This window comes from Mastigoproctus giganteus, chromosome 4, assembly GCF_048544385.1.
Source record: "Mastigoproctus giganteus isolate SK-2022 chromosome 4, ASM4854438v1, whole genome shotgun sequence".
Lineage (NCBI taxonomy): Eukaryota > Metazoa > Arthropoda > Arachnida > Uropygi > Thelyphonidae > Mastigoproctus > Mastigoproctus giganteus.
This window is the reverse complement of record NC_143578.1, coordinates 180,844,304-180,859,152: the sequence shown is the minus strand read 5'-3', so window position 1 is coordinate 180,859,152 and position 14,849 is coordinate 180,844,304. Positions and strand designations below refer to the sequence as shown.

The 14,849-nt window shown below is 35.0% G+C and overlaps 1 protein-coding gene across 2 annotated transcripts in view; it reads left to right on the top strand.

Annotated features, from left to right (window-relative positions):
• Positions 1-14,849, top strand: part of LOC150087230 (kinesin-like protein KIF21A) — a 779,086-nt gene that overhangs the window by 153,558 nt on the left and 610,679 nt on the right. For both annotated transcript variants that reach the window (XM_090371900.1, XM_090371899.1), the window contains exons 4-5: positions 3,961-4,143; positions 10,051-10,107. In XM_090371900.1, coding sequence (XP_090228026.1) covers positions 3,961-4,143; positions 10,051-10,107 — 240 coding nt within the window. The remainder of the gene's footprint in view (positions 1-3,960; positions 4,144-10,050; positions 10,108-14,849) is intronic.

Below are 14,849 nucleotides of genomic sequence, written 5' to 3'. Positions count from 1 at the left end.
AAATAATTCATAAACATGTGTACATTGTAAGGAGGTATAATGGAGGCTGAATTACCTTCATGGAGTTGTAGAAAGCAACACAAGTGATTCTAATCAAGTCAAGCATTAATTAGTGAGAAAGCCAGAGCCATTTTGCCAATAGACTTAAAGAGCAGCAACCGGTGATTAATATGGAGTTAATGCTAGCAGAGGTTGGTTTTACAGATGTACAGGTGTTAAACTGCAGACATGTCATGGTGAAGCTTTTCTGGAAAGCTGAGTTTGTGGCAGTATTTGGTTGGGGGGAAACACCAGGTATTTAACTTAAACTGGATTGTTTTGGAAAAAATGCCTAAAAGAACCTACATTATGGAAGATAAAAAAAAACAAAAAAAAAAAAAAACACATCACGCCATAAAGCCTCAAATGCTTCTAGGGATTTTAAAATGAAACCACTTTTAGTTTATCATTTTTAAAACCTCAGAGCATTAAAGAACTGCAATATGGCACATTTCCGTGTAATTTTTAAGAGCAGTCGAAATGCATGGATCACCAATTATATTTTTGATTACTGGGTTAAAAACTACTTTCTACCAGCTGTGGAAAGATATCTTGAGAGCAAAATCTAGTTCAAATAGCCATCTTTTTTTCTGGACAATGCTCGTGCTCACGGGAACACCTCGTTCTGCCTGGTTTTATCAAAATTAAAATTCCTTCTATCAAATACTATTCTCTCTGTCCTGTCTGTGGATTAAAATGTCCTTACCAACTTCAAGCAAAAATACCACAAGCTAACTTTTTTAGGCAGTGCTTTCATGCTACTGATGGTGAAGACAAACCCACCCTCAAAGTATTCTGGAAATTGTATAACATCAAAGGTGCCGTAAGTAATGTTGCAAATGCTTGGGAGGATTTGAGCACTAAATGTCTGGCATCAGGATAGAAAAATTTGTAGCCTGACATTTCTGCAGATTTTGTAGGATTTCAGCCAGAGGAAGAGAAGAGACAAGAACAACAAATTCTGTAGCTTGGTGAAAATCTTGGTCTGCGGGCAACAGCTGAATATGTGGATGAGCTTGTGGGCTCCATTCTTCTGACCTGTCTGAGGAAGATATAGAAGCCATTGATGAAGCTGTTGTCTGCATCAGAAATTGTTCAGCCCGAGTCAAAATTAACAGCATAAAATATTACGAAGGTTATTACAGTAGCGGAGCAGTTAAAATATTGCTTGGAGAAATAGATTTACTTTAGAATAGGATTTTCAAGTCAACCAATTTTATGGATGGTGCAGTGGAACACCTTACAGGGTTATTTTGTGTCAGCTTGTAAAATGATGTTAAAATTGGGAGAGTAGTTAATGATCACTGTCAAGCTGAGCTTCTTCAGAGAGACCTAGATAGACTTCAGGAATGGTCAGAAAAATGGCAGCTGTGCTTTAATCCAACAAAGTGTAAGGTATTACACCTGGGAAACAGTAATCCCAAAAAAACTTATTCACTTGGTGGAGTTCAACTAAAGCCAGTACTGGAGGAAAGGGACTTGGGTGTTACGATATGGTCAGACATGAAATTCTCTGAACATTGTAAACAGGTTGCAAGGAAGGCCCATGGTGTCCTATCCATGATCTATCGAACTTTTGCAAGTAGAGATAGGGACGTGATAATCCCATTATATAAGGCTTATGTTAGACCACACTTGGAATACTGTGTTCAAGTATGGAGACCGCACCTGAAGAAAGACATCGAGCTTCTTGAAAGGGTGCAAAGAAGGGTAACTCGCCTGGTGAGATCGGCAAAAGGGTGTCCTTATGAAGAAAGACTTCGAATATGTGGGTTGCAGAGTTTGGAAACTAGACACCTTAGAGGAGATTTGATTGAGGTGTTTAAGGCTCTGAGAGGCATCAGTAAAATGAATGAGGACAAAATTTTCAAGATTATAAATGATGCTAGAACTAGGGGACATAAATTCAAGTTATGGGGGGAAATGTTTAGATTGGATTGCAGGAAGTTCTATTTTAGCCAGCGAGTTATAAATTACTGGAATAAGTTGCCTTCATGGGTGGTAGAGGCCGACAGTTTGGGGAAATTCAAAGGTCATCTGGATAGTACTTTCGGGTAAGGGAAGCACATAGGATGATAGGTTTAATTTCCTTTTTATTTATTTTTTATTTTATTAATTATTATTATTTAGTTATTTATTTTTGTTTTTATCATTGTTTTGTTCGGATTTATTTTTTTTATTTTTATTTTTTTTTATTATTTTATTTTTTTTGGCTGGTGCAGCATAAGCCATAGGCTTTCTTGCACCATGCGGCCGTTACTAATACTAATACTAACCCAAGCAGACTAAGTAGGATTCCTATTTCAAGAAGACCACTACTTCAGCCACAGAGGAGAAACAGCCTCAGGCCTCAATATCAAAGTGATATAATTTATTATTTTAAACATAAATAAATTTCATTACTTTACACTTCAGAAGGACACTTTTTTTTTTAATTTCTCTCATGACTCTCAGTTGGTATAAGGTTATTCTCAGTTACCTGACTTAAGAGAATTTTGAGATAAGAGATGTTTTTTCTGGAACTAGTTAATCTTGTAAGTTGAGGCATCACTGTTTATTAATAATGTTTTAATATTATATATAATAATAATTATGTATTAAAATCATAATAAAATTAAAATTATATTTTAATTTTCTCTATTTTTAGCTTTCAGATCCTTGCCATTTTGTTTCAGATACCATTTAGGTAGCAGATGGTTCTGAAGTTTTCTTTCTATCCTCTCTCTTTTTTGTTTACTATGAGCTGTGTTTGATTCATAGGCTGGATCAAACATGTTACGTTCAGTAGTAAAAACATGGCCTTTATTTCCCCTTTTTTGTTTTCCTCACAATTGGGATATGAATTGGCATTATGCAGAAACAGAATGGCCTTTTCACATAAGTTTATTTTCTTAAAGCGTTTCTTTACAGAAGGTACAAATTCATGGAAAAAACCATTCTTTGAATAATATAGAGTCCAACCCTGCTTGTTTTTGTGAGTGGTAATATGAACAATTTATATTTTTAAAACCTTAGGATTAATTGATTTACCAATAACAAAAAGTGGGAATTTGAGAGTTCCATTTACATTATTCAGCTACTATGATTCTTCCTTTAAATTTTTTTTGTATCCTGATGTGGCAGGCTCCGTTCCTCCCCCCCCCCATCATCAGCTCAGAACTGTTTTCTGAACTCTATGTTACAGAGTTATTCTTTAATCAGTTTTTCTCTGTTCATAAATGATCTTAATTCTTTTGTACATTTTTGAGCAACAGCCTGAGCTGTGGATAATCTCTCCCCAGTAACACTCAGTGCATTGATTACATTCATGAATAGTGTGACACTTTTTCAAACGTCCAGGCTATCTGTCACTTGCTATGAAACTTGCCGCACATCAATCTTTATATTGGAGATTAAGGGTCTGTTTTTATGCTGTTTTTATGGATCTGCTGGTTGGAGTTCTGTATTGCCTTTCTTATGTAAACCACAGCCATAATACATTGTCTGTTATCTCTAATTTTGTCACCTATACCTTATTCAACAGCAATTTTTAGACACTCTTATTGTGTTTTTCCATAGCATCCGACTTTTTTTTCATAGGAACAAAAGCTTTGTTTTCTCACTTATATTCCATTAATTTGTGTAATATTTAATTAAATTATACTGTAATTACAATAACAGTTTTGCTAGTGCAAACACTGTTTAGAACAAACATGCAGCTGATTTCTTGGGAAGCATAGAACTCAATATTCATAGTGTACTGCACTAGTTGCATGCATAGTAGTCTGTGCTGTGGGCATTACTGTTTTAAAGAGGTGTGGGGACATCAGTTAATCTGGTGAGTTGGTTAAGGGTTTCTACTGTACTTTCATTTTTTTTCTCCCCTTTCAAATAAAAAGTATCTTAATTTCATGATTAAAATTTAACGAATTTTAAATTTAGACTGGATCTGGAAAGACATATACCATGGGAACTGGCTTTGATGTCAATGTTACACCAGATGAGAGGGGAATAATTCCGCATGCTGTCGAACACCTTTTCAGTGGAATTGCTGATTTACATGAAGAATCTCGAGAAAGGGGGGAACCCCCTCCAGAATTTAAAGTGACTGCACAGTTTATGGAGGTAGAATCTCTAGAATAGCTAAGTATTGCAGTAAACTTTTGTCTGTAATAATATTAATTTTATATCAGATTTATTTTTACAGGATAATCAAGGTGCTTTTGGCAGAATTCCTTATGTTTAATTAAGTTATTCATCTACAGCATTTTCTGATATTGTGACAATGCTTATGAGGCATAAGGGACATGGTTCATGCAAAAATATTCTCAGTATGTGATCACTGTTCATTCCATTGCATTTAAAGAAGTATATGGAAAGCTTCCATAACTGTAGGTAATATTATTTCTGTACTGCTCTCTGATGTGAGTGATTTCATCTTTCACTTCAACCAAATTCCTTAAATATTGTTCTTAAGAAATTTCCATGAATTAATCATATATATATTTACACATGATGAGCATGGTGGCTAAACCATTCAACTACAAAGGATCCAGGATATTCAGTTTGAAATAATTTTGCTGTGAAAATCTTTTTTGCTATAGAAATTGGAACTGTATTTGCTTTATATAGTTTAATAATATTTCATGTTGGTTAGCTCATGTAATTTGAAAATTTGAGTTAACATAGTCTTGAAGGATTTTCAGATTGTACGTGATGGTTGACATTCATCATGTGCTTAAATAAAATATTGTTTTAGAAATTCAAGATGAAACAACTTAGGGCAATGCATTTTTTTCTGGATGCAGAAGTCTCCATGTTTAAAGGGAACTTTTAGTGCTTAGACATTTTTTAATCTGCTAATTAACATACCTATATAGGTGAAGTGTACTTCCTTGCTGTGTAATTGTTTTTATTGTTGTTACTTAATAATGACAGATTAGAGGGTTGAACAAGTGTAGGTGTAGTTTTTTTTTTGCTTATGCTGTATAAGTTAGCATTTTTTTTAATATTAAATTAGCACAGACAATTTAAATTATTCTTATTTTTATAATTCTTGTATATCATTTTAATTTTGATATTTTTCATGTTTCATTTCATTCAAGTAAAATATACATAAGTTTGATTGTGTAGGTTTACTTGAGCATGCAGGCAAAAATATGCCTGCATGCTCAAGTAAAGCGTATAGTTATGGGCAGCTAAGTGTTGCATTAACAAAGACAATGAATAATTTTCAAGTTTTCATAGTTGAAGATATCCAATATAGTGTAATAAATAATAACCAATGTTTACTAAAAATAGAGATGTGATCCTCAGCAGGTTTGTTTTTATAGTCGACCATAGGTTGATTTAACTCAAAGTGAAGTTGGAAGAAACCTCCACATGAGAGCTGCTGACAGGAATTTTTTTTATTACTTAAAAAAGTATTTATTTTGTTATATTTTTTTAAAAATTAGTAATGCAGTTATTATTTATTTTTATATGATAAAATTAGGGAATTTGTTCTTTACCTGGCCTTTGAAATTGCTTAAAAAATGCAAGTTGAATTTTGCTGCTATTGTTGTATCAATATAAGAATGATATACACACTATTTAGCATTATTCTGTGTAATTCCATAGGAGTATAATTAATATTAGACATAATTTTATTAAGTTTATAAATTTATAATTCAAACATGATTTTATAATGTAACTGTATCACAGAATGCACAAATTAAAATAGCATAGTTTGTACTGTCAGCAGATAAGGTGGGATTAGTGTAGTGTTCTTATATTTGTATATCTTAGTTTTGGGTATTTTTAAATTAAATTTTGACTAAAATCGTGCCTCAGACTAGAGAAGCAAAGTGAAAAGCTCAAAGTGGTGGGAAGGCTTTGGCAAGCCTTTCCACCATTTGTAGGGAGAACTGCTGACAGTTCTCCCTATGAATCAAGATTATATTAGGTGCACTATTTGTTCTCCTCTTTGCAAAGCTGCCTGTAGCTGGACATGATACAGCCAAAGGGAGATGCCTTTGTTTATATTCATTGTAGAGTATGAGAAATGTACATACTACTCTGGGGATACAGTTCTTCAGATGGTGGAGAACAAATGAGATCTAGGGTTCATTGTATGGTCTTAGAATAAAATTTCTGAGCAGTGCAGGCAGGCTGCTAGGACAGTTCATAGGGTTTTGTTGATGATATATAGGAATTTTGCCAGCAGAGATGAGGAGGCAATGATTAGGCCACATCTTGAATAGTACATATGTGGAGAAGCCTCATTTTATATTGAGGATCTCTTGGAATGGCTGCAGAGAAGAGCAGCCTGATTAATCAAGGAAAAGGGTACTCTTACCAAGGGAAACTACAGTTCTGAAAATTGCAGCGCTTGGAAACTAGACACCTGTGAGGAGACCTGATTGAAGTCTGAAATTTTTCTTAGACAGTGTAATGAGGGGAGGACAAACTACAATTGAAAACTGGATGGTTGCAGGATGAATGGATGTGTAGAAATTCCCTGGAATAAACTACCATGTAATGTTGTGGAAGTGGGTCATTTGAGAATAAATTTAAGGAAGAATTAGTAAGTTACACTGGCCAATGCAAAAAAAAAAAAATAAAATAAAATAAAAATAATAATCTTTAGAGCAAAAGTTGCAGATTCTAAAAGGAAATCGATCTGCTGATTTTCCAAAATTCCTAAATTGTCTGTCATTTTCATTGAACTATATACTGAAATTTTAGTAACTTAATGATTAGTTCACACTGCCTGAAAAATCTTATTCATTTATGAGTAGTATTCATTTATAATACTTTTAATCAAATATATAATCTACTACATACATTCTCTTTCCTTAGAAATATTTACCATTCAGACTTTTTCTTATAGTCTATTTTGCCTTCTTAAGAAACCAGCAGTAATTTCTCATGTCAGTATTCCAATGACCTTGGTAACATTTTTCCATTGTAGATATTTCCTGATGAAAGTGTTCTCCCTTGCTCATCACTTGTACCTCCAAAATTCTGATGACAAACTGAGATGGGAATGAAGAAAATGAATTTTCAAGGAGATTTGACAGACCATATCTTTGTAACATTGCAGTGAAATTTTTATTGGAGATTTATAATTATCTTCTTACAAGAAATCCGTGCACAATTGCTTTAAACGATTGCCATATTGCTGAATTCTGCAGCTTTGTTTCAAAAACATCACCTTTGAGAAATTTCTTTATTTGAGAACCAGTGAAAGTTTCTTCTGATAGATTTGGATCTGTTAAACTGAGAAACACTTGCCTGAGTGGCAGAAATTGCTCTTCTTTTTTCCAGTGTCTTAACAAAATTCTTCATTAAATCAAGCTATATATACAAAGGTAGAAGAAACTTTTTTTTTCCTTTTTTTTTTTTTTGTTCAGCCAGTGGATAATATTTTATATTACTTCTCCCTGGTAAAAAATTTCTCCCTCTTTGCCCACTGAAGAGCAATATAATATTTTTCTGTTACACAACTGTCCCACAAATATTAAAAACAAAAATATTTTGTGAACCCTTCCTATAGGTCAGTGAATAATCCAATTACCTTAAGATCACCACAGACATTCCAATTAAAGTTGTGGTACTTTATTGGTTTTAGGATCTTGGACATACTTTCATATGTTTTTTTTCTCCAAGCCATAAAACTGGAAGTAGAGGCAATTGGCAGCAAAATTGCTTTTAAACTTAAATTTGAGGCTTCAAATAAATGTACGGCATTCATTAGGATTGTGTTCAGTTCCCAGTTCATTCAGAAAACCACTAATGTCATGAAAAAAAAAAAAAACATATACTGTCTTCCGTAATGAAATATTTTGAAAAAAAATTGTGATGTTTTCAATATACTGTAGCTTTAGTTCCTTCTTCAGTTAACTTCACTGTTGTAACCTAGAATCAAGGAGTTCTGCTGGTTCATTAGATAAGTTTAAATTGCAAACTAAGTTTTCATAGTCCAAACCTGTTGAAGTGGATGGTTTTGCAAAGTCTGCAACACAAGAATCCTTGCTATGTTCATCACTGCTTCATTTATTCCATGATTTTGAGGTATCTGGTATTGGCAGGTCTTCATTATGTGGAACAGGCCTTATTGCAAATGATATTTAGGATATTTGATGCCATACTTTTTTTATGGACATCACTGATATTTTTGTCATGCAGAAATAGTAATTGTCAATGTAGTTGTGCAGTTCTGCACACCACATGAACAGCAAAAGGCATACTTTTAATTTTTGCAGTTAACTGCATCCTCAGATGTGTGGTGCAGGGTCATACAGCACATATGTGAAGCCCAAGTTCTGTCATGATCACCAATCATGCAAGCAAAGAATATCCAAAGTTTAGTAATACCATAGAATTTCTTCCTCTCTGTTTTTGTTGTAAACTGTCTAACACATGTAGCAGAAATTCTCAGGCCGATTCAAACACTTCTGCTTAAAATTGTTTAAATGCAAAACATAGAAACAAACAATGTGCAATAGATATACACATAAACTGTATATGTATTCACATTAAAACTGTCTTTCCATCCTTGAAAGAGAGAGGTGGAGGCAGATAGTCAAGTTTGAGCATTAGCTGTGGCAAATGATGCAAGAAGCAAGCTTATACAGCATCAACAAAAAAAAAAAAAAAAAACTCTTACTCATTTCCATTTCCTACTATCGTTTATCTAGTTCTTGCTTTAATTTATTTAAGCTGTCCACTTCCACAACAACAGTTGGTAGTTTATTCCAACAATCAACCATCCATTGGCTAAAGGCAAACTTCCACACATCTATTCTGCAACAACAACATTATCATCATCATTATCAGCCATTTTCAATCCACTGCAATATGAAGATCTTTGCAGCAACTTTCCAGTTTCTTCTGTTTTGTGCAATGGCCATCCATTTACTACACCTGAACTTGTGAATTTCATCTGTCCATCTCCGTTGTTGTCTTCCAGATTTTTTTTAGCTCCTCTTAGGTACCATTCTGTTATTTTCTTAGTCCATCTGTCATCATGTCTTTGAGCTATGTGTCCTGCTCAAGTCCATTTCAGTTTTTTTAGTTTTGACAAAGTCCTTCCTAAATTTGATTTATCCATCCTTCATGTGCCTAGTCTGAGCAAGAGGAAGAATCCCATCAATATTGAAAATGCTCAATCCATTCAAAGCTTTAAACACCTCAATCAGATCACTTTGCAGGTGCCTAGTCTCGAGACATCCAATTTGCAGGACTGAAGCCTTTCTTGGTAAGAACAGCCCCTTTGTTCCCTTCATTTCATTGCCTTTCTCTGTACATGTTCCAGCAGCTCTACATGCTTCCTAAAATGAGGCTTCCAAATATATTCAGCACTCAAGATGTGCCCTAACCATTACTTTTTACAATGGGATAATTACCTCTTAATTCCTGCTAGAAAAATTCCTGTATATCATTGACAAAACCCTATGAGCTCTCCTGGCAGTCTGTCTGTATTGCTCAGAGAACTTCATATCTTACTGTAAAATTACTGCCAATTCTTTTCTATTTTCCACTACCCTGATTATAGTACCACACAGTCAGTATGTTACTCTGGAGTTACTGCTCCCCATGTGCAGTAATTTTCATTAGTCAAGATAAAACTTCAGTTGCCATTTCATTTATACGTACATCTGTTTTTGTTAACCCTAATACAGTCCATATTTCCCTGTCTCATGATGACTGCTAGCAAGCCAGGCTGCTGCATGCCCCACTATAAAAAGTTCAAGAATTAATTTCACCTCTGCTTGCAGCTGCTCTCAAAGTATTAGTCTGTTTTTCTCCCCTTCCTTAAACTAGTGGTCTTCCAATACACCTAACACTGCCTCAGTAGCATCAGCAGATATTCTTGCATCCCCCTTCTGTTGAGGTGTATCTCGTTCCTGTAAAAACAGTCTCTCATGTTAACTGAATTAATATTTTTTAGTACAAGTGAGGACTAGAGGTTAGGTAAATTATTAATTACTATGCTAAAATATTAAATTTATTTGATTTGAAATTTTCTGTATTTTTTTTTTTAAATAGCTTTACAATGAAGAAATAAAAGATCTGCTAGATCCAGCTAGGGAATCCTTTGAAAAGGTAAGGTTCCTTTTCACACTTTACTTTTCTGTTATATTCTAGTATATAAGTAGAGATTTGGAAGCACTATAAATATGTCAGAAATTTTGCGCTTGACTTTTGTGCACAGGATAAAATCCTAAGCTTGAATTAATGCTGATATATTTACAACTTATTACATGTTTCTGAAAAAATATTCATTGCTTCTCACTTCTTAATACCCAAAAATTTATTTGTCTTTTTTCATAAAGAGGAAAACAGTTTGCGGAACTCATTATGAGTTATCTTCAGATTTACATTTAGAGTTAATTTCTTATAGCAGAGATACTTTCATCTTGACAAATTGTTTACAGAGAAATCAATAGTGGTATAATAATAATAATAAACAGGTGACAAGGGAATGGCTGTGTTGTATAAAGTATCCTGTGAGTACATATATAGAGTGGTATCATGTCATTGCCTCTAAGTTTTTGGATCTTGATTTTAGTATTAGTAGTGGCAAATGATGCACAAAAGTAAGCTTATGCAGCATCAGCAAAAAAAAAAAGCCACTTCCCACATCACTTGTCTATTCCCTCTTTGTTTGTCTAGTTCTTCCTTATATTTATTTAAACTACCCACTTCTGCAACACCACATGGAAGTTTGTTCCCCCAACCAAGTTACCTGCTGGTTGAAAGAAAATTCCATGCAATCTTGCAACCATTCTTCCTCAGTTTAAATTTATGTTCCCTCTTGCATTGTCTGAGCAAGAGCAAGGATGCCACCATCATTTAGCTAACTCAATCTATTCAAAGCCTTAAACACCTCAATCACGTCTCCTCGCAAGTGCCTAGCTTTTGGACACTGTAATTTTCAGAACTCTAGTCTTTCTTGGTTAGTGTAACCATTTGTTACAGTCACTAATTTCTTTGCTCTTCATGTACCCATTCCAACAGATGAACATACTTCCTAAAATGAGGCTTCCAGAGCTGTATACAGTACCTAAGAAGTGGTCTAACCATTGCCTTTTTACAATAGAATAATCCCATCCTTATCCCTGCTAGCAAAATTCTTCTACACCATTGACTTGATCATACATGCTGCCCTGGCAACCTGAATGTACTGCTCAGAAAACTTAATGTCTGACTACATAATTATCCCCAGTTCTTTTTCATTCTTCCACACAATTTGTATGTTACTCTGAGATTACTGCTACCCATATGTAGTACCTTACATTTGTCAATGTTAAACTACATTTACCGCTTCTCACTCCATCTGCTTAATTTTTTCTAGATCTTGTTGCAGTAGCATATCCTGATAACAGTATCACCTACCTGCCAACCTTTGTATCACATGTAATCTTAGACATTAAGCTGTGATATGCCTTCATCAGTATTATTAATAAATATTGAAGACAACAGTGGCCTGGCACTGAACCCTTGTGGACTCCACTAATAACATTAGCCCAAGAAGATCAGTGCCCATTGGTAACCACTCTGTCTTTTCCCATCCAACCACCTCTTTATCCATAGTAGTAATTTGCCTCTTATGCCACAGTTCTCTAATTTGTATGACAATCTTTTTTGTTGAACAATAAAAGCTTTTCTGAAGTCTAAATATATGGTTGGTTTTAGTACAGATTTTACTGGAATACAGCACTGCAAAAGATGACTAAAAAAACAGGCCAGTTATATGGAAAATATTTTATTAAACATTACTTTTGAGGCAGAAAAAGAGTCTGATTATGTATTAAGTTGACTTATATTCCATGACATATGGTATATACACTAACCTACTATTACAATCTGTACTCCCCCTTCTGTAATATTTGGTCACATCTACCCTAGCACCATGTGTTACTCACAATGCTTGTGTAAGTTTGAGGAGACAGTAGTATGATTAATGTGAATGCAAGATGCCATGATTGAAATGGTTAACATACTTCTAGCACAGAATGATAATAGGATGTCAAATAAGAAATCGGTCTGTGTGTGACATATTGATGGCACTGAAGATCTATGTCAATGATTGACAATGGATATGCAAATAAAGCAGACTAGTGCTGAAACCATTACAAAACAACCCACAAAATCTCCAAATCTGACAGAATTTACAGGAGAGCCCTGCCAAAGAATCATCTCTTCAGAATGTACGTTTTGATGTCTCCCCCCCCCCCCCCACACACACAGGCCTTCAGTGAGATGATATTGGGACATGTCAACACTAGTACAGTGTGCAGGACACTGCATGATTATAGGTTACCACAGTTGTACAGCCTTCCACAAGCCATTAATCACCACAACCGGTCTCGGCGCATTATAGCCTTAGTTGCTAATGCGCCAATAAAATCCAAACCAAACAAATCACCACAACTAATTGCCAGATGCCATCTAGCTTGGTGTAAGGTCCACTCTTCTTGGACTGTAGACCAATGGAAAGCTGTGATTTGGAGTGACAAGTCATAATTCACAGGCTGACAGTTGTGCCTGGGTGTGGTGGATGCCCAGAGAAAGCTACTTGCAGGACTGTAATGTCTGACAGTGAATTTTGACAAAGAGGGCTTTGATCTAGAGCTGTTTCTCATGCTTTTGTCTGGGATAATTCGTTCTTTTAGACAAAACCATGAATTCTGAGGTCAGTCTAGTTGTCTCGGATAATAATGCATTGCCTATGTTATGGTAACACAATGGGGGAAGGATCATACTTATATCAGCAGGACAGTGCTTTGTGTAATGGTGCTCCCTTTGTAACAGATTGGCTTGAGAACAAGAGTATTGAAAAGTTGGACTGGCCAGCCCACAGTTCTGACCTCAATCCTATTGAAAATTTCTAGGATGGATTTTGCTGCGTGTAAGGAGAAACTGCCCAAAAAACAGAGCTGAATTTGTCACAATATTGAAGGCTGAATGGCAGAAAATATCACTGACTTTTACAGAAAACTGCTGGAGAGTGTTCTATGGAGGCTAGAGCCTTTCATAGAGACCAAAGGTTTCAGCACGCAATTTTAGTTTTCCTCTAAATAAAGGTTACTTGTAGATAATATGGGTAGCTGGGGTATTAATGGTATGGCAATGTAGTTATATCGAGATTCTTGGACAGCTCTTTTCCTTAATTTTCCTTAAAGTTTTCTTTCCTCAGAATTCCTTTGTAAAGTCTTTCTGAAGAATGTTCCAGTGTTGGAAACTTTAATATATTCAAATCATGTTAATGGGGAACTATCAATCAGCAATCAACTACCCTGTTACAACCCCTCTTTGTGGGTCATCCTCATTGGATTCTAGGGCAGTTAGTAAAAATAATTGCTGTTGCTTCATGTTTAGTTGTAAAGTGTGATAGTTTATATTGCTTGCATGGATGTTGGTTTGAATGATGGTTCAGTTATTTTTCTCTCTCTCTTCTTCCCCCCCCCCCCCAGTTACAGGCAAAATTGCCCTATGTAGTTTGCCACATAGTCCAGTTATTCGTTAAATTTATTGAAGTTATCCACTTCCACAGCACCAGATGGAAGTTTATTCTAGCAATCAATTACCCATTGTCTGAAAAATCAGATTTCTGCATCTCTGTCCTGCAACCATTCTAAGTTTAAATTCATGCTCCCTCATATGTGTTGTCTGAGCATAAGGAAGGATACTATTTGCTTTGAGCTTACTTACTCCATTGTAACCCTTAAACATCATAATCATTTCTAGCTGTTGAAGTTTCATAACTTAAATCTTTCTTGGTAAGAATATCCCTTTGTGTCCTTGACTAATCTTGTTTCATTTTTGGCAGTGACCCCATAATTTTCCCTGGAACAGAAGGCAAACTAATGCCCCCTTAATATTTAGGTAGTTTTTTGTTTTGCTTTTGTTATGATTTTTCTTCTTTATTTATTATTATTTAATAATAATAAACTTATGTTATGTTAACTTAATCTACTTTGAAAAACTAGACAGATGGACTGAGATTTGGCAATGGAGGATTTAATATTGATAATTGTAAAATACTGGATGGCTGCATATGGATAGCTGTAATCCTTTAATAAGATACCCATTTGGGTGGGGTATCTTGGGTGAGGTATCCTGATATTGAAATGCTCTGAACAGTGCTGACAAGATACTAGGACAGTACGTGGTTTTGTCAGTGATAAACAGGATTTTTGCTGGCAGGGACGTGGAGGTGATTATCACATTGTATTAGGAGGTGTAAAAAAAACTGCATCTTGAGAACTCCATATGTATGGAAGCCTCATTTTAAAAAGGACGTGAATCTTTTGGAACAGTTGCAGAGAGTTGATGACATCATGAATTTTTATGGGTTTTTCACATTGCTGAATTAGTCTGCCTTACGCAAGGGTAGAATGGTTTTTCGTCCAGCAAACAGAAAATTGACCACAAAACATATGACAGTATACATGGAGTAATATAGCCTTAGTTGCTGATGCTTCTAAAACCCCTACTTCAACAACAAGATGTCACTTCTGCAGATTGCATCATCTGGAAACTAGGCATCTGCATGGAGACCTGATTGAAGCATGTAAAGGTTTTAAGTTGATTGAGAATATTGATGGCTTCCTCACTCGTTTTCAGACAACATGCATAAAGAAATGTAAAATTAAATTGAGAAGATTGGTTGTAGGATAATTGTGTCAAACACTGCTTTTAGCCAAAGAGTAATAGATTGTTTTAATAAATATCCATCTAGGGTTCGGGATGTCGATAGTTTGAATAAATTTAAGGAGTATTTAGACAAATTTAGACAGAGTAGTCTCCATAGCTGGGTGGTTAGACGAGGGAGTCTACTC